Below are 27,891 nucleotides of genomic sequence, written 5' to 3' on the forward strand. Positions count from 1 at the left end.
CATAATGTAGATGGCTGCTTCACCCAGAAATTCACACTCAAAACGTCTTACAAACCAGCCAATATATACTAAAGACGCTCTGTTAAGACCAACAGTATTTACTGTCAGAATAGCACACCCCAGGCATGCTGCCGCCTTTTTGCTTCTGTGCGTTTTATGTGCGCCTGGTATCACGCGCACATTTCGCGCAAGCGTGCCGGCGGCGCGCGCAAGAAATTCGTGTTCGATGCGCGCGCGCAGACCGTCTTCACCATTCCAAACCGTCGCATCTCCATTTGTGATAATTTTGAAATGGATTGTGTATGTTAAACGGTAGAGTTTAGATTTCATTGGTGATTGTGAGCGGTGGCTTGCGCGCACGGCACGTTTTTACACTGTTATCGCATGGCGCGTTCAACGTGAGCGCAGCTGCGCGCGCCGGTTATTCGAGGCATACTTCAAATGATGGCGGCAACGCGCCCGCGCCGTGCCGGTTTTTAATCAGCCGGCCTGAGAACGGGCTTCTCGTAATAAGCGCCGCTGTTTTTTACGGCTTGAATGCGGCTTTTCACATCCAGAGAGCTTTTGTTGTGCAGCAAAGTCTTGATGCGTTTTTCTGTATAAATGTCTGCACTGCACTTTTATGGTAGCGTGATCGCGCCGTCGCGTTTGACGTTTGTAATGGGCCGTCTTTATTGTCTTCTGAACAAGCGTAGTAAATTACCTCTTAGCAATAAGGTAATTATAAATCCAATCATGAATCATGCATGACCTATGCAAGGAGTTGTCTTCGCTCATGAAATAATGTTAGGGTTAGGGTTATTACACCGCTCCGATTATAACTTTTTTAATTATAGCTTCTTGCATTCTTAAGTTGCCTGGAAGAAATTGTTATTTAACAATAAGGCCGCCTATTATATATTTTTGCAAAAGGAGTCCAATCCAAGATTCGATTAAAACAAGCTGAATTAATAATTATGACAAGAAAAAAATATCTAATGTACGTGTTTTTCCAAAGCACATAAAATATTAACATGAATGAACCCTACTCCTTGCACGAAAAATGCTATCACTTCAGAAATCGAATTGTAAAGGTTTGATTTAGTCTTCTTCTTCTATCGTGTAGGTTGCGAGGTACAGTAAAAAACCTCATCAACCCTGGTGTCAGGATTATTATTGAGCCGCCAATGGCCCCTGACATGACTCATGTATCGACTACGTACTTAGGTACATCAGTTAGTAGTAATCGGGACCAAAAGCTTAACATGCCTTCCGAAGCTCAGATCTTCTTACTTACGGACATTCAGGTGATGAGCCTGTAATGTCCTAACCAGACTGGGGATTACAAAGCGTTTTTTGTGATATGTCCCCACCGGGATTCGATCCCGGGTCCTCCGGCTCGTGAGCCCAACGCTCAACCACTGGACCACTTAGGCCGTTTGATTTAGTTAAAGGCATATAGTTGAATGTAGTAAACCCTCACAGCGCCACAGAATGCGACTGCCGACACCCACAGTTGTGGGTTTTCTTGTACCTAACTATAATATAGCATAATAGGGTTGTCGACTCCATGTATAGCGTAAATAAAGCAAGATCAGATACGTTTAAGGTTTCTCCACCTACTGATAAACATGTTTTTCCTGGCACAAAAATTTATTCAACTGGGGTTAAAAAAGCCACATCGGAGCAATATTTGACATTTGTATGCATTGCGCACTTACTTTTATATGCGCAAATTTCATATTGCATTATTGCTTTTTAAGATGAATTGCTTCGATGTGGCCAACCCCTGGTGGCCAGGTGGTGGATGCCCCGAAGGGCGCGACTTTCGGTTCAGGGCGTCGACTAAGAGAATTATATTTGAAAAGATTCAGTCGACCCTAGTGTGTGAAGGGAAATCGTTACCACGCCGGCGGGGTTGGTATCGGGGTCCTGAAGTGTTTGTTGTTGCCGTCTCTATGGCCATCAGGTCATCAGGATAAAATGGATTCGATTCCTGCAGAGACCCGTCATTTTCTTATCCGCCAAAAAGGAAAGGGAGGGATGATTCACAACCGTTAATTTTAAAATGAATGAATGAATAACCCGGGCGAATAAAATAGGCATCTCGCTTATATGCAACCCATTTGACGTGTTCAGTCAACTTAATTCAGTCGGGTTATTGGCTAATACAAAATTTATTGAGGGTTTTTTTTAATTTATGCATCAGTATTATGTACGTCAAACGGATTGCATATCAGCGAGATGCCTATTTGATTTGTCCGCGTTATTAATTAATTCACTCATTCATTTTAAAATTAACTGCTGTCAATCATCCGTCCCTTTGCTTTTCGGCGGGTAAGAAAATGTATAATAAGTTAAAATAAAGTTAAAGTAAAGTACATTTTTGAGCATAGCTGGTTTTCTTATACCATGGGCATGAGTATTATGTATAATGTAATTCTTCATTCGTAACATGGTATAAGAAGACAGGTATGCCCAAAAGTGACAGCTAACATTTCAAGGTTAGCCCTGCTGACGTCATCCCACTCTGCGTCGCCATTTTGTAAAAAATAAATTACCCACGACCCATGTTTTTATATTTACTTTGCAAGGAAATTTTGAACTTTTAGTAAAAGATTTACTTACAGTTTTAAAGATTTTTATATTACTTATGTGACAAGTAATAAAAATTAAATAATTTGTACATTAGTCAATGGCCCCGATTCCTGCAGTCACCTCCTAATTTTATTTTAAATTATACCCGTCATTTTCTTATCCGCCGAAAAAGAAAGGGACGTATGATTGTCAACAAGTTGATTTTAAAATGAATGAATAACCCATGCGAACAAAATAGGCATCTCGCTGGTATGCAATCCGTTTGACGTGCCGTCTACTTAATTCTGCCGGGTTATAGGCCGATGTAAAATTTTTAGACGGTTGTTTTAGATTTCTGCTTAAAATCGACGTGTATTCTATAAATATTATGTCTGTCGATTACCCGTCCCTTTCTTTTTCAACGGATAAGAAAATGACAGGTATAACTTAAAATAAAATTAGATGGCGTCTGCAGGAATTAGCACCAGTAATGCACTTAATTTTCAATAATAAAATTTACGTCCTTGGAATGGTGGAGATACCAATTTAATGGTAACACAGTGGTAACAGTTACGTCATCAAAGGGCTAGCAATGGCGGCTTGCCATAGGATTGAGCATACCTGGTTTTCTTATACCATGATTCGAAATATCTCGCCCGTTTTGTCTGGTCACGCCACTTATGGCACCCCTACCGTCTGCCGGGCCGCTTGTTGGCGCCACGCCCCGTCGGCGCATGCTTCTGTATTATGTATGTGTAGCTATAGCACGCGACATGATCAGTTCATTTTAAACACTAACAACCTTTGATACTTGTCGGATATCTGTGAGAGATACATGATGGTGATAAAATAATTATGTTTATTTTTAATAGCACATCCGTGTTTAGGGAGAGGTTGTAATTTTTTTGTCACGGACGGCATTTCGTACCTAGGTATCTAATTTTCTTTTCGCGAATGCTTATCAATTAAGAAATGAGAAAGGTATTTTTTATGTTCAATCCGTTGCTGTGCAAGGTTAATTTTCTACGTGAGGATTTTGATTTTCATTGCCCATTTTCATTTTAAACGTTGTAAGAAAACAACTATGTGATTGTAATAATAATTATTTTGATAAAACTTAGTAAAGTTCTGCCGTATTTTTGCTGACTTAAATAAAAGTAATAAAAATGTAATTTAAAATTAGAAGCACAAAAAGCCACGTTATAGCCTCAAAGAATCACCATTACCAAAGCAGTAAGAAGCAGAGTACAAATACATTGCTGATACGATGCACCAGCACAGATACCGCCTAATAAACAGTAATCCTATTGTAAAGTGCACCGCGTCATATCTATGGCGGCGGTGAACAATAGTGCGCGCGTTATCGCTGAGCAGTGCGCGGGCTGGCAAGTGGCAGGCGGCGGCATTATCGCGGGTGCCCCTGCGGCCGATCGGCCTGATTGTTTTGTGGGCAATTAGCGCCGGGTCCGGCGGCGGCCCGTCCCCGCACGTGCCGGCCCGTCCCGGACCACTCAGACGCCAGTACACCGCGCGCGCCCCACGCGAGCGGCCGTCTCCTATACCCGTATCGATTCTCGCCTCGGCCCGGGACCACACTTCGCGAGTCGAGTCGAGAGTTACTCCGCGAACGCCCTCCCGCGGACGACCGCTTGGTACTTTTTTAACCACAACTTTACTCGCAAATCCAAACTTTTCAGACTCTTGACACCTGTTGCCATTTATCGCTGTTTTTATTTTACACGGATTTTCCATTGGAATTCACTTGACTTCAACTTTTATTGCTTTCTTATCAGACAATTGGTCAGATAAAAATTCAATTTTGATTCTGGAAATGTCACGGGCTCTGTGGGTGAAATAAAATTACTTATGCGGGAATTTTATGAAAGAGTCGCTATAGATTTGGGGTGTTACATTGTTAATCAGACTTAATAAATAAGGTGAAAGGGCGAGCGACATTCCTCTTGCGTCGGCATCCCGCCGCCGCCGCCGCCGCCAGGAAAAGTTTCCTCTATAGAAAGTCCTTAAGTCGGCGCGAAGTTCGCAGTCAAAACTTCTTCCTCAGAGTTGTACGCACGAGATTCAAACTTTTCAGTTCTTCAACTTTTCTCGAAAACAATCCTACGATTTTCTGAGCGTAGCGTTTGTTGACAACAAAAAAAGTGCCAAGCTGTTGTTGTATTGACGCGAATGTGTGGTTGATTTCAGGACTATAAATAAGTGACGTTTACTTGGACATGGAATGTAATACTAAACTGTGAAAGGACATTATCCAATATGGCCGCGGCTATGATAAGCGATCGTGGCCTTCGCAAAAAGTTGACGCAGGAAGCTATTCCGGAAAAAACACCGAAGAAGCCTTCCAAGCGCAAATCGACCCCGAGCAGTTCTAAGAACGACAAAAAAAACGAACAGAACAATAATAAAAGACCGAAAATACAAACCGGTGATCCAAAATTAGACTTGTTCACGACATATCAGCCGTGGGTCATCCAAACTTATGGTGATCTCGCTAAAACTAAGACTATAACTTTGAAAAAGTACGCAAGGATCCTGCGCACTTTGCGTGGCGAGGAATGTAACAGTTCGGATAGTTCCAAATTCCGTTTTTGGGTGAAAGCGAAGGGTTTCCACGTCGGCAAGCCGCCAGGATACGACGCCAAGCCCGCAGATGGTATCATATGCAGATACAGTGTAGTGGATGCAGATGGGTGTGCCAGGGGGCCAGATGGTCAAGAGATATACACCGGTTCTCAGAATGATCCGCCGTTGTACATTCCGACGCCACCTTTAAAGGTAAGTTAAAAAGTATGTTAAGACCACGTCGTCGCATCCTCAAATGTCCATTTTGCTCTGTGATATGTAAAAATATTGTAAAGCCACTTCGCAGAATGACTTGCGCGCACCATTAGCTAGAGAAACAGGTGATTGCGGCTGCCAAAATACTAAGGGAGCATAAGTAATGAGAATTAAATTTTAAAATCATCACCATCACGCTAGACTTGACGTCAGGGCTTAACGCTTGATGAGATCATAAGACCGACCACCCAGGAGGTGAGGATTCAGATAATCTTATCCGAACCTTGACCTCCTTAGAGTGATTGCAAGTGTGATCATCGTCCGCTGATGTGGTGGGTGAGAAGTGAGCAGAGATCAAAGAACAGGTGAAGTGTGCCACCTTGGTACCAGGCACGCATGAGTTGCGCGGCGGTTCGGCGACTCGAGCGTCATTATCGTTAGTGCGGCGCACGGTCATTCATCACGGATGCGGCCGGCGGTGGGCGCTGCGGGTTGTGGGCTGTGGAACTACCGATTTCTACTGGCCTAACGCCTTTTTGTTGAGTCAAGAGTGAGCAATCATTATAGCTCCTTCGGTATTATTATGATTCTGTAGTAGGATCGTATGATAATATTTTCTTCATTATAAAAATATTTCTTTTACTCATAATTATTGTTACAAACTTTATTTAACCTTCAGGTAATCAGAATATAGAATCCTAGAATGACAGAACACATTATGGTCTGTTGTTATTGTGTAGATTTCTGTACCACCACTAGAGCAACACTAAAGAAATCAGGTGATTTTTGTTACAAAATCACTAGGCGAACATAAAGTTGGAGGAGTTGTAATTTCATCATTCCGCAGTCAACGAGACAGCCGAGTGATATAGGTGTACCAGAATCTGATGGCAAATGGGGAAATAAAATTTCTATAGTAAGCAACACTCGGGTAATTGGATGAAAACGTCTTGATACTTTTTATTTTTTACCTATTGACGGACAATATGGACATTATATAAAGTACTTATTGTATGCAATACAGTATTGCTTTCGTTCTATTTTTTGCCCTGTCGTGTCCAGTATTGTCCGCCCGGTCGTCTTGTGAACGCTAACGCCTGAATGTGAGTTTGTCTGTTTATCCACTCATCACGTCAAAACTAAGCAACGGATCGACTTGAGATTTTGTATGGAGATAAATGGAATGGAACATACGCTATTTTTTATCCCGGGAAAATAATTGCGGGATTTCTGAAAAACCTCTAGATTCCAACAGTTGCTTGAAGCGATAGATGTCGCTAGCGAAGCTGCGGGCAAAATCTAGCTAGTGTAGGTAGGTATATATAAAAAAAAAACAAAATATTTATGAAAAGATCACTTATATTATGCTATTTCCAAATCAAAACTCTCCTGGTTATTTGTTTTCTTTCCACCTCTCTTCTTTTTACCGGGTGCACTAAATACACTTCCATTCGGTCTACCTTCAGCAATTATTCGTCGTATGGTAGTGCTAGGAACTCCTATAAACAGGTCACAGGTTAGTAACTAATAATATAGGAAAAAAATATTCAAGTATTAAGACTAGTTAGTCCTACTTACCGGTCAACTTTGGACGCGATTTAAAATCGAAGATTGCGGTTGATCTCCAACTGCTTCTTCACTGATTTTACAATAAACAATGTAAACAATCTTTCTTGCTTGTGATCGAAGTGGTTTTTTTCGATATTCTTATGAAATTCAGAATAGTTTCAAGGAATCTTTGGAAAATCTCAGTATTGTTGACAAAACATGTACTTCGACATGACAGGAGACAGTTTAATATTACCATAGGAAAATCAATATTTTTTTTACTTTTTTTATGCCATCAGATGCTGGTAGACCTATAGTCGCAGTCGGCAATATTGATGGTAAATTGAATACGAACGCTGACAGTTGATAACTGCTTTAATTTCGAGGCGGACCACAGTCACTGCTTCGAGCCAATGGAGCGGCGATATTGCTTCGTCAACATTATGAGGACTTGGTACTGAATAATGCAACGCTGAAATGTCTATTAAATCAGTTAGAAAACGCAACGTCTGTTTGTTTTCGCTTCAAATGCTTTACTTTTACGACGCGACTTATATAAAGTGACTTTCCAGAAAAACGAAGATGCAGACGGTTCTAATTGTTTGCATAACCTTACCGTGAAGAACGATTAAAAAAACAAATATTTTATAAATGAAAAATGAAATTCACGTTTTATAGAAACGTACTGGTTGTTACATTATTTTAACCCGGAGTAACCAAATAAGAGGTCATAGTAAAGCGATACAATGATGTAAATAACTTGGGAGACATTTTAAAAATAAAAGTGACGGGAGATCGCTCCTATTAATACAACAATGATAAACAAAATGGTTTTGACACTTGTCATTACGTATCAGGTATTCCTCGCATATCGACTCTGGATTGTTGTACAAGTATATAAAAAATAACGAGGAAATAACAATCAATTTTATGTAGCTAACATGAAAAATATCCCGATTACTCAGTACATACATATTAATTTACACAAAGTGACAAATAAAAGCGTTGAAAAGTAATTATTTACTTGAGTTTTTGAATTCAAATACAATGAATCTAGACAAACTACCTAATGAGAAAGTCAAACAAAACCCCTTTAAAGTCCAACGGTATCGCCTCCAGATTTACCATCTGCAATAATCCACAGGGCTATAGCACCGGCAAGTGTACGGACGGGGTGAAGTTATTCGTTCCCTGCCGGGTGTTCAAACGTGTCGGCTGGTAGGCCGGCTCATTTATTATTAGCGGCCCGCCTGCGTTCATGTTTATTAAAGAGACGCCCGCGCACACTGCCTCACCTGAGCCCGACTGTTATTAATATTTCGAACCGTCGTGCTGTTGAACTCTTGGCTTTAATGCGATCAGGTCCTTTGGTGAACGGTGACCCACGGGATTTTAGTGCGTGATATGTTATGCTAAATATGTTGCTCTGGTAATTTTTCAAGCTAGGTTACAAGCCCTGTAAAACTTCGTCGTTATAAAGCTTGTTTCCAAAGTGTAGAGAAATTCGTTAGTGTTAATAATGATATTAGCATAAACTTTTTGTCTTTATATTCCTTTACCTATGCAATATTTCAATTAACAAGAGTAATTAGTTGGGTTCTAATAAGTATTTCAATTCTAATTGCATTTTTGCAAGAAGTTACGTTGTGTTGTGCCGTTGAATTAACTTCTTCGATGTTATTGAGACTAGAAGATGTCATTCGGAACTTAAAAGATGTGTTAATGATTTCACAAGGCTAGGTTAGACTAAGTTCTACGGCAACGACACACTAAGTGAACCAAACAAGACCATACCAATTAAAATTACGAAAAACCCGATCGATCGATCAGCGAAACTCTAAAAAAGGCAAAAAAGCCGACGGAAAACATAAAAGCGATACTTGCGGGACGTTTGGCCGATATCTATGCGCATGACAACGGCGATGCGGTGTGAAATTTTAAACAAACGCCGGCATTCAATTTATATTCGACGGGTGTTGGCGTGCCCGGTGCTCGGTTTAGCAAAAACGTGGAGAACAATGGGTAGCTGTGGCCAGCGAGTGTGCGAGTAACACAGACCGATCGTAAGCCCGACGCAACGCTGCTGCACTGCCAACATAGCGAGTAAATTTTGAAAAGATACCTACTTTACTGTGGATACAGATAATGCAATGTAATAATTACCATCTATAACTACAATCACACATAGCATCATATACATATCCCCGAAGGAGTAAGCAGAGGTGTATAATATAGGTAGCTATGGATGTTCGAAAAAAATATATTTGTGTAAAAATAGATGAATCAAAATGTAACTATATTACCCAACTGAATAAAGATATTTTGGAATTTGAGTTTGAGACTATTGAATATTGTGCAATATAAACTATGAAGTTATATAAACAAAAATAAGTGTTACACCGTACAAAGCAATAACTTTATTGCTACACTTTTTGGGAGGATTTTGGAAAAACGGCGGGTTTCCGGTTGATACTTATGTTAGTAACAGGAAATGATTAAATGATATAGCTAAACGAGACAGAACAAAAACATAATAAATAATGTAATTTTAAGGGATTTTGCTTTTATAGCACTCACTCGTGGAAGGGTAATATAATTTTCCCAACGGAATGGTACTTAATTTAGTGGTTATCGAAAATTACGAATACTGAATTACTAACTTCCTATAGTTCATAATATAGAAGCTTATAGTTGATGTTGTAACATGAACAGTTACTTCATAAAAGTTGAAAATTTAACAACACTTTAAATATAGTATTTTAGAGATCAAACTTTACTCCACAGTTTTCATATCAGCAATATTCAAACAGGTCTCCAAGTCATCGTCGGTTACGTGATTTACAAGTAAACAGGTGATTTCTGCTACAGAAATACTAGGAAAACATAAAGTTTGAACAGTCTCAGCTTCATCATTAAGAACATTGCTTTTAAAATGAGGTGTCAAAACAAAAACGTTTCTATGTAAAACGAATAAGAAAGTCAACAAAGGCGGGTTTCCAGAGAAATTAATGAGGAAACATGCTTATCATGACCGTACCTCCACGTTATAATTTAATTATTTAATAGCAGAAACAAAAAGTTCCGGAAGCGACGATAGTATCTTTAATTTACGATTGCTCAATTCTCACGACATGTCCGCACGAATGGGTTGATAAGTGTCCGTAAGGGGCATGGTAGGTATGTCTGACACGCCACCTGACATGATATCCTGGTCGTATGAACCCTGTGTCACGTCAGCCGGTAGTCGCCAGTCGCCACCGATATGTGGGCGATAAGAGCGGATCGATGCCACAGTCGCCTTGTTCAACGCATTGGACCGTTCACTGTAACCGTTCCCGAGTTATGGCGCCCTGGTCATTAGTATCGAAAGTATCGATGATTTCGTCCACGCGCTGCGCTTGCTTGTCCAGTCTTCTTTACTTATCGTGTGGGTTGTAAGGTGGAATACCAACCTCATCAACCCTGTCAGGGTTATTACTGAGCCGCCAAAGGCCCCTGAGATGGCTCATGTAACGACTACATGCATCAGTAATTAGTAACCGGGACCACCGGCTTAATGTGCCTTCCGAAGCACGGATCATCTTACTTTCGGACAATCAGGTGATCAGTCTGTAATGTCCTAACCAAACTAGGGATCACAAAGTGATTTTTGTGTGTTTTTGATATGTCCCCACCGGGATTCTAACTCGGCTTATCTAGTTCAGATATTTTTCTATCGATTTTTGTTGTGTATGTGATTCCGAGAGACTCAGTTACGTCAAGTAAAGTGTGAAACGATGAAACTTTTTTACAGTCTGCTCGCGAAAGGTGTAAATTAAAAATAAAATATTTTAAACGAATGATGCAGTGTGGTTGCGCAGGCACCTATAATTCATCACACAATCGGCTCCGGTGACACGGCTGATTAAAACGAATGCCTGAACCCGCCCCGCCGTTTTTACCTGCTCGAATTAAACGCTTGTTAGTTGCGACATTTTAAATTCCTAGAATTTATGGCCTCCTAATCCTTCTGCCTACTGGTAATTAAGACAAATCTGAACGGTTAATGATGTTTTCATCTGCAATTTTGGTGCTAAGTTGGTACTTTAAGGGTTTGAATAATTATTTCGTATTTTTGGTTAGTTCTATCGAAATTGCTGTTCCCCAAAGTGTTTGGTGTAAGTAGTATCTTAAACCTTTATTATAAAGCGTGTGTTCAGGGGGCAAAGGTCCTATTTATAACATACTTTTTTCTTGGAAGATTTGCGGTAGGTTTATGTTAGTAACATTCTGATGCTATTTATTCAGGTTTAACTACAATAATGTCAGCTAAAGAAGTAACAAAGCCACCTTAGGATCAACTTACTTTATTAATTGCTTATTTCATTATTTCATACTAGTTCTGCATGAGTACATACATTCACGCGTGCAATCCCTAGCTCTAGATATGGAAAATATAGTTTTTTTCGTTAAATAAAGCGAGGGACCTAAAATGGTATAAACCGGCAAAAATAAAAATGCCTAAGCAAACAACGGATGCAGGCGTCGCGGCGGCAATTAAATTATTCCGCATCATCGCACCGAGCCGGTATACGTCGAACCGCTTACATACATATTTAAATAAAATAAAAATTTCCTCTAGTTCAGCGAAATATGAAAATTCGCTTCGAGTTTGAAAAAGGGTCACAGGGTAGGTCAAATATAAATTACAAAATTATAATGATGAAATAGAAACAGTTATTATAAGATATGAGGAGCTCGGTGGCGCAGCGGTAAACGCGCTCGGAAAGCGATTGTTGAAGTTAAGCAACTTTCGCAAAGGCCGGTCATAGGATGGGTGACCACAAAAAAAAAAGTTTTCATCTCGAGCTCCTCCGTGCTTCGGAAGGCACGTTAAACCGTTGATCCCGGCTGCATTAGCAGTCGTTAATAACCATCAATCCGCACTGGGCCCGCGTGATGGTTTAAGGCCCGATCTCCCTATCCATCCACAGGGAAGGCCCGTGCCCCAGCAGTGGGGACATTAATGGGTTGATGATGATGATGATTATAAGATATGAACGTGAAATGAAAGGAACGTCACATAAAAATGTTTGGTTAATAGAAGTTAATACTAAATATCTCCTATACTTAAAGGTTGCCTGGAAGAGATTGCTACTTAGCAATAAGGCCGCCTATTGTACTCATTCTATTTCTCTTTTGTTTTGTATTTTGTTTTTTCCGGTTTGTGAAAAATAAAGTATTTGTTATGTTATGGTATGTTAATGATTGTTAATACTGTTTATTGAGGACATAAGAGGCAAGATGATTCGACACTTAAGACACGATGATGTAATAACATCATCATAAGAGAAATAGAATGAGTACAATAGGCGGCCTTATTGCTAAGTAGCAATCTCTTCCAGGCATCCTTTAAGTATAGGAGATATTTAATATTAACTTCTATTAACCAAACATTTTTAAGTGAAGTTCCTTTCATTTCACGTTCATATCTTATAATAACTGTTTCTATTTCATGATTATCATTTTGTAATTTATATTTGACCTACTCTGTGACCGTTTTAATAAAAAACACCATAGAAGGGAATATAGAAGAAACGAGGAGAGGGGAGACCAAGAAGAGCTTACAATAGAATAATATTGCTAGGTAAGATCTTAGACCACATCGTCACTTACTATCAGGTTTATTTGAATTTTTTTAAAGAACGTCTAGGGCTCTGTGCCGAGGTTTTTCTTGCAGCTTCTTTTCCCCGGCTATACAGGTTGTGAGAAGCTGCAGTAGTTTTAGGTGGATGAGACGTTCGTTATGTAAAAATTGACGATTCAAAGTAACTATGTTACCAACTGAATTATTTACTTTTTTTTTATTATTTTTGAATTTGAATTTTTAATTTGAATTGTGGTCAAATGCGAGCGAAAGAGAAAGCGAAGTGTCTTATAAGGAAGTCGAAGAATTGGCCTTTGATAGAAAATAATGGAAAATACTACACCGACAAGAGCAGTAAATTAATGATGATGAATAGTAGTTGAATTTATTGAGTATCTTTTATCATCTTCTTCGAATTATGAATGTCTATTCATCATAAAACACGTTCCTCTGCGACACTTGAGTGGTAAAGATAGCGATCCTTGGTTTTAAAAACCTTCGGAATTCCACACATAAAATATTACTGACGAAAATACTGCACCTTAAGATTATGTAAGAACACCATAATTTCAGCCATGAAGGACTTTAGAGCCCGAGTGCTCCACCATCTAATTTTATTTTAAGTTACACATGTAATTTTTTTAATCCGATGAAAAAGAAAAGGACGGGTAATCGAAATGCATAAAATGACGATGGGCAAAAATGTATGGAAATTGGTCCAAGAACCTCCACTGATGAGACATTCATTCACTTACTAATTCATTTTAAATTTATCCGATGTCAATCATCCGTCTCATTCCTTTTCGACGGATAAGAAAATGACGGGTGTAACTTAAAATTAGAATGTGTCTGCAGGAATCGGGGCCATTATAAACTTTAATCTAAAATTCTGTTTTGATCAGTTTTACCACCTAAACTCTCAGAAATGAACACTACAGTTTTAAATTGTGTTTTTGCATTATATAACTAAAGTAACCACGTAATCGTAAATATATTATAAATGTATGCTTTTGTTTTAGTCATTTAATGACCGGCGGAAACTACAATCTAGGTGACTCCTGCCATTGTGAAAGTTAAGCTACTAAAACCTGGTTATAGTACCTTCACAAAAATGATAAAACTTCGTTCCACTAACAAGTTATGTACTTTATAGGAAACTGCTAACTATATCCGCGTCATCTATATCATTATTTCAATCATCAAAGGTTCAACGGACTTTATAATCCGGGTGCAACCTGCCAATGTAAAATACTTATAAAACTACTTAAACAGATATTTGCAATAATAAAACTTCGTTTCACTGCAGAGTTATATGCGCTTTATAACCTGCAAACTATCTCTACGTTATCTGTATGATTATTTCAGTCGTCAAAGGTCCAGTAGACTTTATAATCCGGGTGGAATCCGCCGTTATGTTTAAACTAGCTAAGTATCATCACATAAGTTATAAAATTGCCAAGTAACGCACTTCATATGAAACTGCAAACTGTCTCCGTGTTATCTGTATCATTATATCAGTCGTCAAACGTCCAGCAGACTTTATAATCCGGGTGGGACCCGCCATTGTAAAAATTACGCCATAAATCGGTCCCGGGCCGCTCCCGACGACGCGACCGAGCGCGGTGCGGGCCGTCCCTCGTAAATTATGGCGGAATAGCGCAGGCGGGAACGCGGCGCGACATCACAAAGGCGCGGCGAAAAAATATAGATAAGCCAGCGGACGCCGCCGCACTCGAGTGTAATCGCCAGTGTGAAAACCGGTTTATTTATTGACGTGTGTTCTATAGATTGACGTGTTTAGACTGCAACCGCATCGGTTTTTGGTCTCAGAAAATATTTCTGCCACTTAATTAACGACGAAGTTTTTTACAACTGCTTTCAAAGCGCCGTCGCATAAAATTCACAATAAACGCCACTCGTCCCAGAAATATCGTCTTGGCCGACTATTACGGAGCTGGTTCGACCTGTGTGGGACGCGGAAGGCCTGATGAAGATGGTCGCGCGACAAAAACCCGGTCCGCAATCGCATTGCGGGCGTTAGCCTGGCGGCAGAGTACCGGGGTAGCAGCGCTGCGAGGAGATAAGTAATTCCGCGCGCCGGGAAGGGGAGGGGCGGGGAGAGCGGGGGTAAATGCCCGCGCGGCTGCGGCGGGTAATTGGTTCGCGCCGCCTGAGGCGAGCCCGTAGTATCGCGCTTTAGCGACGGCGCCCTCCGGTGTCGAGCGCGCGCAGGGAAGGGGTAGAGTCGAATGCGGGCTACATTTTTGGATGTATTTCTTTTGTACTTTGCACTTTTGTTATTGTGTCTATGTATAATGGTTATTTGGATTTGCTTTGGAATCTTTACGATTTATCCATTACTCAAAATGGGATCTTAATTTTTATTGTTAATCCTAACACCACCAACAATAGTTTTAGTTTCACAGTCAAAGATTTCATTGTGATCAACCTTGTCTCCGTCCACTGCAGGAAATAAACTTAATAAACCTAATCTGAACCCATCCACTACTTACTCATTATAGACTTTCAAATAGGTACAACAATCATCGCTATAGAATGGTAGGAACTAGCAAACACAAAAGAATCAGATGCAAAGGCGCCAGTTACAATCACCGATCACGAAAAACATCCATCAAAATATATAAATCGAAATTCCCCAGTCCACTCCGAAGTTTTCCGAGCGGCTGTTTGTCATGCTACCGCGAAGTTATAGCTATGTCATGTGGCCACCGGCGCGCCACTTTATACATCCGACGGCGCTACCGCCCGCCACGAGCTTTATATATACCTCTCTATACTTATAGTGCCCTGGTATTGAATGCGGCAAGGTGTGTTGAAAAGTTATTCCTACTACGGTCCTACGAACGGGGCTTGGCTGACGAGTACGGTTCTGTCACGACATTCGTTGAATTGTCATGTTTAAAATTAGGTTTTAATCGGATTTTCTATTAGAGTAAGAATATGCGGTGTTATAAGTATCAGAAATCATGGCTTTACTAACCGTACTTTGTGTGATTTATTTATGCCCACACGGGAAGAGCTGATGAATGCCATTGATAATACCGTCTGGGTGGCTACTGCGCCGGTGAAATATGACGTGTCATCGAAATGAAAGGAGTTGAATTTCCAAATGCATTTGACATTGTGAGTCATTTGAAATCCTGTGGCCTTAGACTGCCGAGCATTTTGGAAGCGTTATTGTTTTCAGACCAAGACGACAGATGCAGTCTCAAATTAGAATGTAAAACTTGAATTTCTTTATATTATCGGAGATGTTTTTGCGTTTATGAATACCGTGTGGCTATAAAAGCGGACAGCGCGACATTTTGGTCTGGTAGTCGACACGTCCTGTAATAATAGTGCACGAGTGAGACGGAAAGTAAAGTGCAGAGTTCACACTAATTAGCGCTCTTAGAATATTTAGAGCATTCCCAAATTTCGACTACTGTTTAGCTCAATATAGAAAGAGCTATCGATAAAATAACTATAAAATATTTCTATTTTATCTGAATTCAGTAAATTATAAAAAATAAGCCAATAGTCAGGACTATTGGACAAAAAATATATTATAAAATATTATAAAAAATATATTAAAAATAGATTATATATTTGAAATAGGGATCGAATATAAATATAAATTGTTTATTATAAAAAGACGCCACACACAAAAACGAGACAATAATATCATTTAAAATAATAATTCATTTAATAGACACATCATCTATCGTGTGGGTTGTGAGGTGGATTACCAACCTCATCAACCCTGGTGTCAGGGTTACTATTGAACCGCCAAAGGCCCCTGACATGACTCATGTAACGACTACGTACTTACATCAGTAAGTAGTAACAAGGACCAACGGCTTAACTTGCATTCCGAAGCGCGGATCGTCTTACTTTTGGACAATCAGGTGATCAGCCTGTAATGTCCTTACCATACTAGGGATCACAAAGTGATTTTTGTGATATGTTCCAACCGGGATTCGAACCCGGGACCTCCGGATCATGAGCCCAACGCTCAATCACTGGACCACGGAGTTAATAGACACATGAAATAGTGCATAAAATAATAGTGTATCTCATAAAATGTCAGATAGGTACCTACAATAGAAAAACTAGATCTGTGTTGTAGGGTAGAGCACTACATTTCTCAGTACTCTCTAGTATCGTATGCGACAGTAAGCCGCGTTGAAAATATGTTTAAACTATACTACGTACAGGTAGTCACTGATGTAGTGACTTTGCCGTACGGTATTCAGCTTCTATTTGATATGTCTTTTATATTAATGAAAAGTTTGGTTACTGACGAATCATCATCATCATCAGCCCATTAACGTCCCCTCTGCTGGGGCACGGGCCTTCCCTATGGACGGATAGGGAGAACGGACCTTAAACCATCACGCGGGCCCAGTGCGGATTGATGGTTATTAACGACTGCTAATGCAGCCGGGACCAACGGCTTAACGTGCCTTCCGAAGCACGGAGGAGCTCGAGATGAAAACTTTCTTTTTGTGGTCACCCATCCTATAACCGGCCTTTGCGAAAGTTGCTTAATTCATAAATAATAAGCCAGTCAAAGATCATCCATCCAAAGATGAACTGAGTACCCGCGCTTCACCTGAGCTTTACGGAAGAATGGCCTCGGTGGTCCAGTGGGTGAGCGTTAGGCTCACGACCCGGAGGTCCCGAGTTCGAATCCCGGTGGGGAAATATCACAAAAAATACTTTGTGATCCTCAGTCTGGTTAGGACATTATAGTCTGATCACCTGATTGTCCGAAAGTAAGATGATTTATGCTTCGGCAGGCATATTAAGCCATTGGCTACTACTTGCTGATGTTAGTATGTAGTCGTTACGTTAGGTACATGAGCTATGTCAGGGGCTTTTGGCTGCTCAATAATAACCATGAGATCAGGGTTGATAAGGTTGATAATCTATCAGACGATAGAAGTAGACCTGAGCTTTCTGATAGGTTAGACCAAATTTGTGGTAGGTGGTGAGCGGTGTCGCAAATTGGTTTGGTTACCACTGCCCTATTTTTCCCTAAAAAGAAGCATGTAGAATGCTACACCGACAAGAGCGTGGCTCTAAAATTAGTGATGATGACTATGTTGTGTGTGTTAGATAGTTTTCGGGATTGGGTGACATGCACAGTTCATAATGTCACTATCATTATCTCTACTAATGATGTAAAAGATTGTAATGATTGTTTATCTAACTGTAATCACAGCTGTGATTTGTGACGTCTAAGGGCTCATAAATCAGGTTTGGAAATGTCGAAAGCATTTGACAACGTAACACAAGGGTAAATGTTTCTAAAATTAGTGCAGAACTTTGTGATACTTCATCATCACCCAGCAAAATGTCGTTTTTCATAGGATCCACTTACCTACCGTGTCCGGTGTTTTACAGAAGCGGCTGCCTGTCTGACCTTCCAACCCGCGAAGGGAAAACCAGCCCAATACAAGTATTACATATCTACGAAAACGCATTTTTCGGGAATGTGGGTTTCCTGACGATGTTTTCCTTCTCCGCGGAGCACGTAATAATCATTTATGATCCAAACATGAATTCGAAAACATATGCGACATTCATTGGTTTAGGCCTGTGCTGGATTCGAACCTGCAACCTCAAAGTGAGTTCTTTAAACTGGGCTACCACGGCTAACTTTGTGATACTTAATGAATAAAAAAGCAAAATCAGGAGTAGACTACTTTAATCTAGTCCTGTAATCGACATAACTTTTGTGAATATATCAATTTTAATGACCTAAGTATGTAATAAGTAACTCATGTGGAATCCTTTCTGCCCAAACTGAACCTGTAGGCTGTATGCATAAAAATTGTATAGTGGAGTGTGTTGTTTTAGGACCGATGAGGCAGATTTTTTTTGCCATAAAACAGAAGGAGACTCTTTGTCCCTTGTAACAAGGAGCCAGACGGCTTGAAACGTCTACGCGGCCATATTTTAGGGGATGTTGCGTATATCTCTTGGTGTATAGGCAGAAATTTTGCTGACGGCAAAAAGATGAATGGGTATCTTGTGCGCTTTAGCGCTCGGCGATGCGGTAGATAAAGAGATAAAGGAAGTAACCGTGTTGAAACTTTGATAAATGTTGATATTAGTTACGGTCTTTTAGGTCAACGGCCTCCGTGGCCCAGTAATTGAGCTTGGGCTCACGATCTGGCCCCGGGTTCGAATCCCGGTGGGGACATATCACAAAAATCACTTTGTAATCCCTTTTAGTTAGGACATTACAGGCTTGATTGTCCCAAAAGTAAGATGATCCGTGCTTCGGAAAGCACGTTAAGCCGGTGGTCCCGGTTACTACTTACTAATGTAAGTATGTAGACGACATGAGTCATGTCAGGGGCCTTTGACGGCTCAATGATAACCCTGACAACAGGGTTGATGAGGCTGGTATTTACCTCACAATCCACACGATAATAAGGTCAAATATCCACACGCATAGCATAATAAGCACTTGGGTAGTCAGCGGTACATCCATCGCAAGATGTGCTAAGTATCCACACCTCACCGAGATATCTATTAGGCCAATAAGATAGGTGGCGAGCCGTATCGCCGTCTAAAATAGTAGAGCCAACTGTGTTAGTGATATAAATTTACCATTGTCCTGATCGAAATGTGTTTAGTGCTGATAAAGTAATAAAATGAAAACCTCTGTTATATTAGTTATTTCAAGTTCCCAACTTGAAAACAGAACTATATTTGTGGTCAACATCTGCCTAAGCAAACAGCCCGCATGTAAAGTACAGTGGGACGAATAGGTCCCAAGCTCATTAAAAATTCTTACAACAGTAAGAAGATCTTTTGTTTAACCCGTATTGTCTTACTTTTAGACAAACGCCTTCTCCCTCAATCGGCACTTATCGCTATCGACCCACTAGGGTCGATTAATTCTTTCAAATATTTTCCCTCTCAGACGACGCCCTGAGCCGAGGTTCGCGCCCAACTGAGCACCTCAGGCCTGTTGTCTTAAACGTTGTACCGGGTGAGAGCCTTCAGCGCTCCCCATTTGTCCGGCCAAGTAGTTAATGCCATCTGCGGCAAATCTACAATAAGTCACGTCAAGAAAAAAAGGAAAAAAAAGACAAACGCCTTCCACTTCTTCCTGGGGGGTTAAAAAGGCCACATCAAAGCAATTTATCTAAAGAAGCAATATTGCTATTTGACATTTGCGTGCATTGCGTACTTACTTTTATATGCGCAATTGTCAAATTGCAATATTGCTTTTCTAGATGAATTACTTCTGGGGGGTTAAAATGGCCACATCGAAGCAATTCATCTAAGAAAGCAATATTGCAGTTTGACAGATGTGGCCATTTTAACCCTCCTGGACTTTTAACCCCCTTACTATGTGGACTTTTAACCCCCCTGGTCTATGTTCTCTTTTCAAACGCATTCGAAAACAACAGTGACAGCGAATATATGCGATTGACATGTCACCAATTTTTTTTTGTTATTTTGTCCTTAAGACAGACAAAGGCAAAAGCCATTTTTTTTTAACTTTTAACCCGAATACTTACAACGATGTATGCCAATCTGTCCAAAGAGTTTTGCTTACCACGGCATACGACTACCGCTATCTACTAAACATCACTTTTCGGAAGAATTTCAGAGAAATACATAATAACTTTATTACATCAAAATAAAAATAAATAATTAAGTACAAAAGAGTCTTAACTAGGAAAAAAAACAAAAGAATAAAAAAAAATCTTGTTTTATATTTTTTCGTAGTCTGATGCTTGTTTTTAAACTTTTTATCACGTCAGGAGTACCTATGCAAAGGACCGCGAAAAATGGAACAATATGGCGTTTTTAACCACCCAGATATACCTATGTGTAAATGTTTAAACATCTACCTAAACGAACAGGCCGTTTGCAAAGTATAGTGAGAGTAACCTACAGCGGAGTATAGCTGGGCGAATAAGTCCCAGGCTCATTACTGTGGTGTATTTCGAGCGGGCCGCGGCGGCGGGCGGCGGGCGCGTGAAATACGGCGCTCGGTGTCGTCGAGTGTGCCATGTGTCACGGATACACGACCCGGACCATAGGGATGTGGGAGTTTGGTGTCGATATCGATAGATTTTTTTAAGCCGTGGTAGCCCAGTTGATAGAACGCTTGCCTCTCATTTTTTAGGTCGCAGGTTCGAATCCAGCACAGGCCTAAACTAATGATTTGTTTTCGAATTCTTGTTTGGATCATAAATGATCATCACGTGCTCAGCGGTGAGGGAAATATCGTAAGGAAACCCACATTCGCAAGAAATGTATTTTCGGAGGTTTATGGCCAAACCTGTATTGAGCTGGTTTCCCTTCGCGGGTTGGAAGGTCAGACAGTCGCTTCTGTATAAAACCGTACCTGTCAAATCAACAGGTTAGGTAAGCGGACCCTGGGAAAAACAGGATAGTGCTAGGGAGATGATGATCCATGGATTTTTTTATTTAGTCTAAAATTGGATTTTGTTTACGAGTTTTTCTATTTATTTCCTACATCTCATTTGAGGCTTGTATCTTTATGGTCTACTTATAATAGATATTATATATATTACTTATACATATAGGTATAAGTAGGCAAATAGGTAATTAGTACGTACTGTTTAATTGGCTGCGGTGGCAGGTAATATCATACAATACACAATGCGTACAAGTGTATTGTATGTTCATTTTCATAACCTCCCAAACCTATACTCATTTATTTGATATTTGACGATTGGCCATCGTTACCTGTACTCTTACCTGTACTATAACTATACAGTAATATTTTTTGTCTTCTACTATATTTAGGTTTTGTCTTTCAAATTTTATCTTAAGTTACACCTGTCATTTTCTTATCCGCTGAAAAGGAAAGGGACGGGTAATCGATAGGCATAAAATTTATGGAACACACGTCAATTTTATGCAGAAATATAAAACAACCGTCTAAAAATTTTACATCAGCCAATAACCCGACAGAGTTAAGTAGGCAGCACGTCAAACGGATTACATACCAGCGAGATGCATATTTTATAGGCTGGGGTTATTTATTCGTTTTAAAATTAACTTGTTGACATTCGTTCCTTTCCTTTTCGGCGGATAAGAAAATGATGGGTATAACTTAAAATAAAATTAGGAGGAGCCTACAGGAATCGGCGCCAATGTTATCGTTTTATCGATAACCTAAAAACATCGCATCACTATGCACGTGCTACCCTCGCATGCAATCAGTCGAGGCGAGCCGCCGCGACGCCACTCAACGCGCCTCGTAACCGTTATCGGCTACATCGTAAAAATGCGACGTAAAATGACGACGGAACGAACGTGCCGCCACCGCCGCTCTCGACACGTTCTAATTTAGAATTTTTTGAATGTTTATTCAGCCATATTTTGAGATCTGATTCGATTTTTGAATTTGCTTGTTTTTTAAATAAAAGAGTTTCGAAAGGTGCCCGGTTTCGTTTTTTGAAAAAGGAATGAGGTTTGTTAACTTGTTATGGCGCCTCGGCTTAAAAACAAGTTAGTCGTAAAAAATATTTTGTTGCGATTACTTACCTACATACAGTATCTATACCTACTAAAATTTGTCGACAGATTCGTGAAAACTCTGTTCGATCGACTCTACCAATTTACAAGTTTAAAAAATGCACAACACAAATAGTTAGAAGCTTTCTTGTCTTGCATCAACATTAAAACTACTTATTCAATATTAACAGATTTCAAAATTCCTTAACAGCAAAATCCTAACGTAGCGAAGTATAAATTGTAGCAGATTGTAGATTCTGAATTTCAGACTATTTCAATCAGACGGCAATGGCTAATAAATATCGCGCACTGGATACAAATCCTGCAAATTATTATTAATTTCTTGTCGCTACGGATACGATACGCAGAATCGAATGTGCAGACATTGGTATCTACCTATCTAGATACCTACCTAACTTCGTATTCATAAAAAGATTATAGGGTCCTGAAGTTTTGACAGGTCCGGTTTTTTACAAAAGCGACTGCCTCTCTGACCTTCCAATCCGCGAAGAGATAACCAGCCCAGTATAGGTTAGGTTTATTTTATTTTATTTATTTATTACTAGCGACCCGCCCCGGCTTCGTTCAGGTGCAATGCTGAGGAAAAATTATATTATTTACGACATTATCGCAATAAAAATCTCAAAAATAACAGTATTTCTCCACTATTTAATGGATGTTATTATACATATAAACCTTCCTCTTGAATCACTCTATCTATTAAAAAAACCGCATCAAAATCCGTTGCGTAGTTTTAAAGATTTAAGCGTACATAGGGATATATAGACAGAAAAAGTTACTTTGTTTTATACTATGTGTGATAGTGATGATGGTGCATCAAGAGCAGTACATACACAAACACACAAATAAAATACACATAGGAAAAGTTCCAGTATACCGGTGTTCCGGTGTTCCGATGTGGTAAGGTAGGTTAGGTTCAGATAACGTAAACGCTTATGCCAAAACTGACTGCAATTTATCTTCTAGTTGCTCTTCACCCATAGAATGATCCCAACTCCCAGCAAAGTCCTAATTTTGTTGGTACCCATTTCTGATGTGACGTCGTGGAAAGGCCCTGCAGGCGGATTTTCAACCTAATTAGGGAACCTGATGGAATGTCCCGAACTTTGAAGTCCCGCAGATTATGAACCTGTGAAATCTCAGAGCACTGTTTCGTTGTAAGTAAATACTTATACAGGGTGTTATTGACGTCGTAACGGATTTTTTGTTTTTTGCTTTAAACGATAAGGGCGCCATTAGTCTTTTATAAATATTTCCTTTTATTTTGATGCAATAAAGTATATTTGTATTTGATTTTCAGTTAATATCAAGCGGGATTTTCTATCTCTAAAGTCATATTTTTTTCAATTCCATATTTTTGCGACGGAAAATTTCATTTGATATCAACTCAGAATCATGGTCTGAATCGTCCCTCAAAAATTACGTTACGATGTCCCTAACACTGTATTTGAAGGCTAGTACTGTGTAAACAAGAATTTAGGCATATAAATATAAACAACCTAACCTGTCTGGGCATAGGCCTCATGAGGATATATCCTCATTAGTGTTTAAATTATGAAATAAATGTAAAGTCACAAGTAAAGCAACTTGTTACTACTGAACCTAACATACTAATGTGATGGACTATTAAAAAACTGTAATCATATACAATATAATAAAAAATGCAATACAATACAATACAAAAACGCTTTATTGCTTCCTTTTCTTGTTAATCCCAAATCACAAGGTAATCTGAGAAGTACCAAAAAAAGATTGAAAGATTTTATTTTACTCTCAATTTAGTTCAATGGATCGTCTTGGCCCCCTTTTTTTTTTTTTTTCTCGTCCCCCTGCCGTACAGGATGGGCAGGGACGTTTTTACAGCTACATACATATCTTCTGGCTACTTTTATTGTCTAATATGCCCTCTTGGCCCCGTTTGTCCTTTCCCGGGATATCTCAGTTCCCTTATTTATTGTTCGCAAAGGTTCCTGTCGCATCCCGGACTTACAAAACGCCCGGGACAGTCCCCGGCGTGTTTAATTCCATTTCCCAATCCGTCCCTCTCTTTATTGGGTCGAATTCAGGCGTTCCCTTAAATGGGACGTTACTTGGTAAAAGCGTTGACCTGACGGACCAAGCTTTGTGATTTGTGACTTCTTTTGTTGACCTTCTTGTCGCAAAATTATCTGTAAATATTGTATTTTTCCGCTTGTTTCTGAATCGGCTACTGCGCGCTTATTATGATATTAGTCACATCTATCATCAGCTGATCTATTGATCATCATCATCAGCCCATTAACGTCTACACTGCTGGGGCACGGGCCTTCCCTATGGATGGATAGGGAGATCGAGCCTTAAACCACCACGCGGGCCCAGTGCGGATTGGTGGTAATTAACAACTGCTAATGCAGCCGGGACCAACGGCTTAACGTGCCTTCCGTAGCACGGAGGAGCTTGAGATGAATTTTTTTTTTGTGGTCACCCATCCTATGACCGGCCTTTGCGAAAGTTGCTTAACTTCAATAATCGCAGACCGAGCGCGTTAACGCTGCGCCACCGAGCTCCTCAGATCTATTATCAATCACACTATTTCTTACCAGCCTCGGTGGTCTAATGTCAGTGTTTAGAGCGGTGGGCTTACGATCTGGAGGTCCGCGTTCTATTCCCGAGGGGACAGTGTCGAAATCACTTAGTGTGACTGTCCTTTGTAAGAATATCAGGCTTGAATCACCTGATTGTCCGAAAAAGTAAGATGATTCCTTGCTTCGGCTATTAACCGTAAAATAACCTCCACCAACCGGAAGTGGAGCAGCGTGGTGGAGTATGCTCCATACCCCCTCCGGTAAATTGAGGGGAGGCCCAGCTGTGGGACGTACATAGGCTGCTTATGTCTATGTATGTCTTGGAACTTCAATTAGAAAAGAAAGTAGGAAAATTGAGTACTTAAATATTTCAGAAGACATTGTTTTTGGACGTGACTTATTGTAGATTTGCCGATTCAAAGACGGCACAACAAAACAATATTATAAAAAAAAAAAACTTACAAAAAATGACTTTTCAAACTCAGATAGGAAAACTGTATTGCACAGATAATGTTCCGATCCAGCACATATTGTTTTGCAGATCCTTAGTCCGTCATCAGTTTCAAGTTGCCTAAAATAATCCCCAGTGAAGTTGTCCTAGTAGCTTAGAGGGTACGGTTTATTAATATTCATGACTGTCCTGTGCAGACATAGTTCTGTCATCCTGAAAGCTTTGACAGTTTCATTTTAACTACATAACCAGCTTCAAGACCTTTTGCGATCTTGGCGCCAACTGCCGTAGTGCTTGTAAGAACATTATACTCGTGTCTACTTCACAAACATTTTTTTCTGTAAAAAATATCTTCTTTGTCTGGTCAAAGCACTTCTGTGGGTCTCCAAAGCAACTTGGACTAAGATTGCAGCGTTTAAGATCGCTTTATCAATACCACCTGGTACGATCATGTCTTGTGATTAAAAATAATATATTTCCTAAACAAATGACAATCGCTACTTCGGTATTAGAACGGAACCATCAGGCGTGAAGTCACTATGGTCTTGTGGTACTCCGGCTTGCTTTTCAAACGGGGAGCGCCAGTTGAACCCCAGTATCGGACTTGCACCAATGAGTTGTTCTTCTTCTTATCGTGTGGATTGTGAGGTAGAATACCAACCAAAAGGGTTATTTAGGGGCCGCCAAAGGCCCCTGACATGGCTCATATAACGACTACATACTTACATCAGTAGGTAGTAACCGGAACCAACGGCTTAAAGTGCTTTCCGAAGCACGGATCATATTACTTTCGGACAATCAGGTGATCAGCCTGTAATGTCCTAACCATACTAGGGATCACAAAGTGATTTTTGTGATATATCTCCACCGGGATTCGAACCTGGGGCTTCCGGATTGTGAGGCCAACGTTCACCCACTGGACCACGGAGACCGTTAATGAGTTATTAATTAAGTGCAGTTTTCACTGACACAGTTAGCTCAACAAATATAGATGACGCGAAACTGCTCACCACCTATCACGTTGGTCTAATAGAAAGCAACAACGCAAAGGAAGTCAGAACTGACTATGATATGGTAATTGACCAGAGACGTCCCGTATCTGAGCCGCTTAGCATGCGTGACCGCGCCCGATTATCGCAACCCTGCCGCTACTACTCCTCAAGTATTTGCATCTGCTTTGCACAGACTATCACCAACCAGACCGGTGGCTTCAGGTTGGTAGTGGTTCTCGCTTTATCCCAAGTAGCATTTTGTTCCATTTAAGAGTACACATTTAGTTCCAAGGTGAACTTAAAGCATTACTACAGTTCACTCGTGATGTATTAGCTGCATTATTGCAATTAATTACACCTATACCTGTCTAAGGGACGTATAGGAGTGTAGAGTAATACTTTTATACGATTATGGGTGTTATAATACTCTAACAACTATCCTTTAGTCAGCTTTCTGACTAAGAGCATTATAGGAGTGTAGAGATACGGCAACCGCTGTTTAACGGCCTATTTGTTCGATGTTATAGAGCTAGCATTTTAATATAACACTTGTGGTCATTTATAAAGCCCAAGGCTGTTATGTTTACTTGTTTCAGACTGTTATACAGCCAGTAGCTGTATTAGGACTTGTTTGTGATACTTAAAATAACCTTTTTTTACTATCTGTACAGAAGTGTTTAAATGATTCACATGTGGACTCTAGGCTGTTAGAAAGACCATATGTGTTGTCCATTAACATCAATAGCAGTTTATTTGTCCACAAGTACTACTCTTATTTGCTGTAAGCTGAACATGAATGTGAATGTGAATGTGATATTCTATTACACTTTTTTCCAAGCGCCATTGCAACCGTTGTTGGTGGTTCCGTACATGATGCAGAGGAAAATATTATGCCTGAACCTGAAAGTTCCCTTCAAAATAATGGTGATTGCAAACAAATTATTTTCTGTCCTTTTCTGTCGCAGGGCATAATGTTGTCCCTGTTTATCTAGTTTGTTTACATTATTTTAAATACCTCCTTGAACAGAGTAGTGTTTTTGTAATGTAAATACTCTGACGCCAACTGTGTGTCTCACACGAAAAGGTGATTTTTGTTAGTATGTTACAAAATTTGTACTTTAGGTATTCATACTTGACTATAGTAACTGGGCATTTTTAACTGGGCATTTAACGGCCATTAATAATTTTTATTGCGGATCTCTAAAATTTCAGTATTTGAAGAAAGAATTAAAGATACACAATTGTCCTGAACTACATCTTAAAGCTGTACATAAGTTCACATTAGAATAAATTAATTGGCATTGGCGCTGTAGTGGTACAAATGTGGGACTTCATATAGATAACAGCATTCTAACAGAACACATGTGAACCTAATATACGCTCACCGCATTAAATAGGAGTTATAACAGTTCACATAGCCGTATTTCATTTCCACCATTTTGTTCTACGTAACCTAAAATATTTACCAAATAAATCTACAAGATTAATGCAGATTTATCACAAAATACGCAGATAGAGCGAATGAGTTTTGGTTTCATGTTAAAATGAATTACCGTAGTATAATTATAATGCCAATAAAATATCAAAAACTGAAAATGTAAATTTTCCTCTCAGCCAGTTTTAAATATTTCAAAATGAATAAAGCGTTTTTACAGAGGCGCGTGAAATTTTTAGTTGTCAATATGTATACATTTCACGATAAAGTTGCATTCCCATGGCATTAACATGATATGGTATATAAAACAGGTACTAATCGCGTGTTATATTATAATAATAATCCGCCGGAGTTAGTTTGCCCCGAATCGTGCACTCCGTACA

General features: G+C 39.8%; 1 protein-coding gene across 5 annotated transcripts in view; it reads left to right on the top strand.

Moving 5' to 3' along the window:
* Positions 1–4,038: 4,038 nt before the first annotated feature.
* Positions 4,039–27,891, top strand: part of LOC126376478 (nucleolar protein 4) — a 177,010-nt gene continuing 153,157 nt past the window's right edge. Inside the window, exons 1-2 of one of the 5 annotated variants that reach the window (XM_050023878.1) lie at positions 4,039–4,208; positions 4,762–5,349. In XM_050023878.1, the coding sequence (XP_049879835.1) occupies positions 4,831–5,349 (519 nt within the window). In that variant the 5' untranslated portion in view covers positions 4,039–4,208; positions 4,762–4,830. The remainder of the gene's footprint in view (positions 4,209–4,761; positions 5,350–27,891) is intronic. The other 4 variants (XM_050023876.1, XM_050023875.1, XM_050023879.1 and 1 more) reach the window with 4 other exon arrangements.

Source organism: Pectinophora gossypiella, chromosome 21 (genome assembly GCF_024362695.1).
Source record: "Pectinophora gossypiella chromosome 21, ilPecGoss1.1, whole genome shotgun sequence".
Classification (NCBI taxonomy): Eukaryota; Metazoa; Arthropoda; class Insecta; order Lepidoptera; family Gelechiidae; genus Pectinophora; species Pectinophora gossypiella.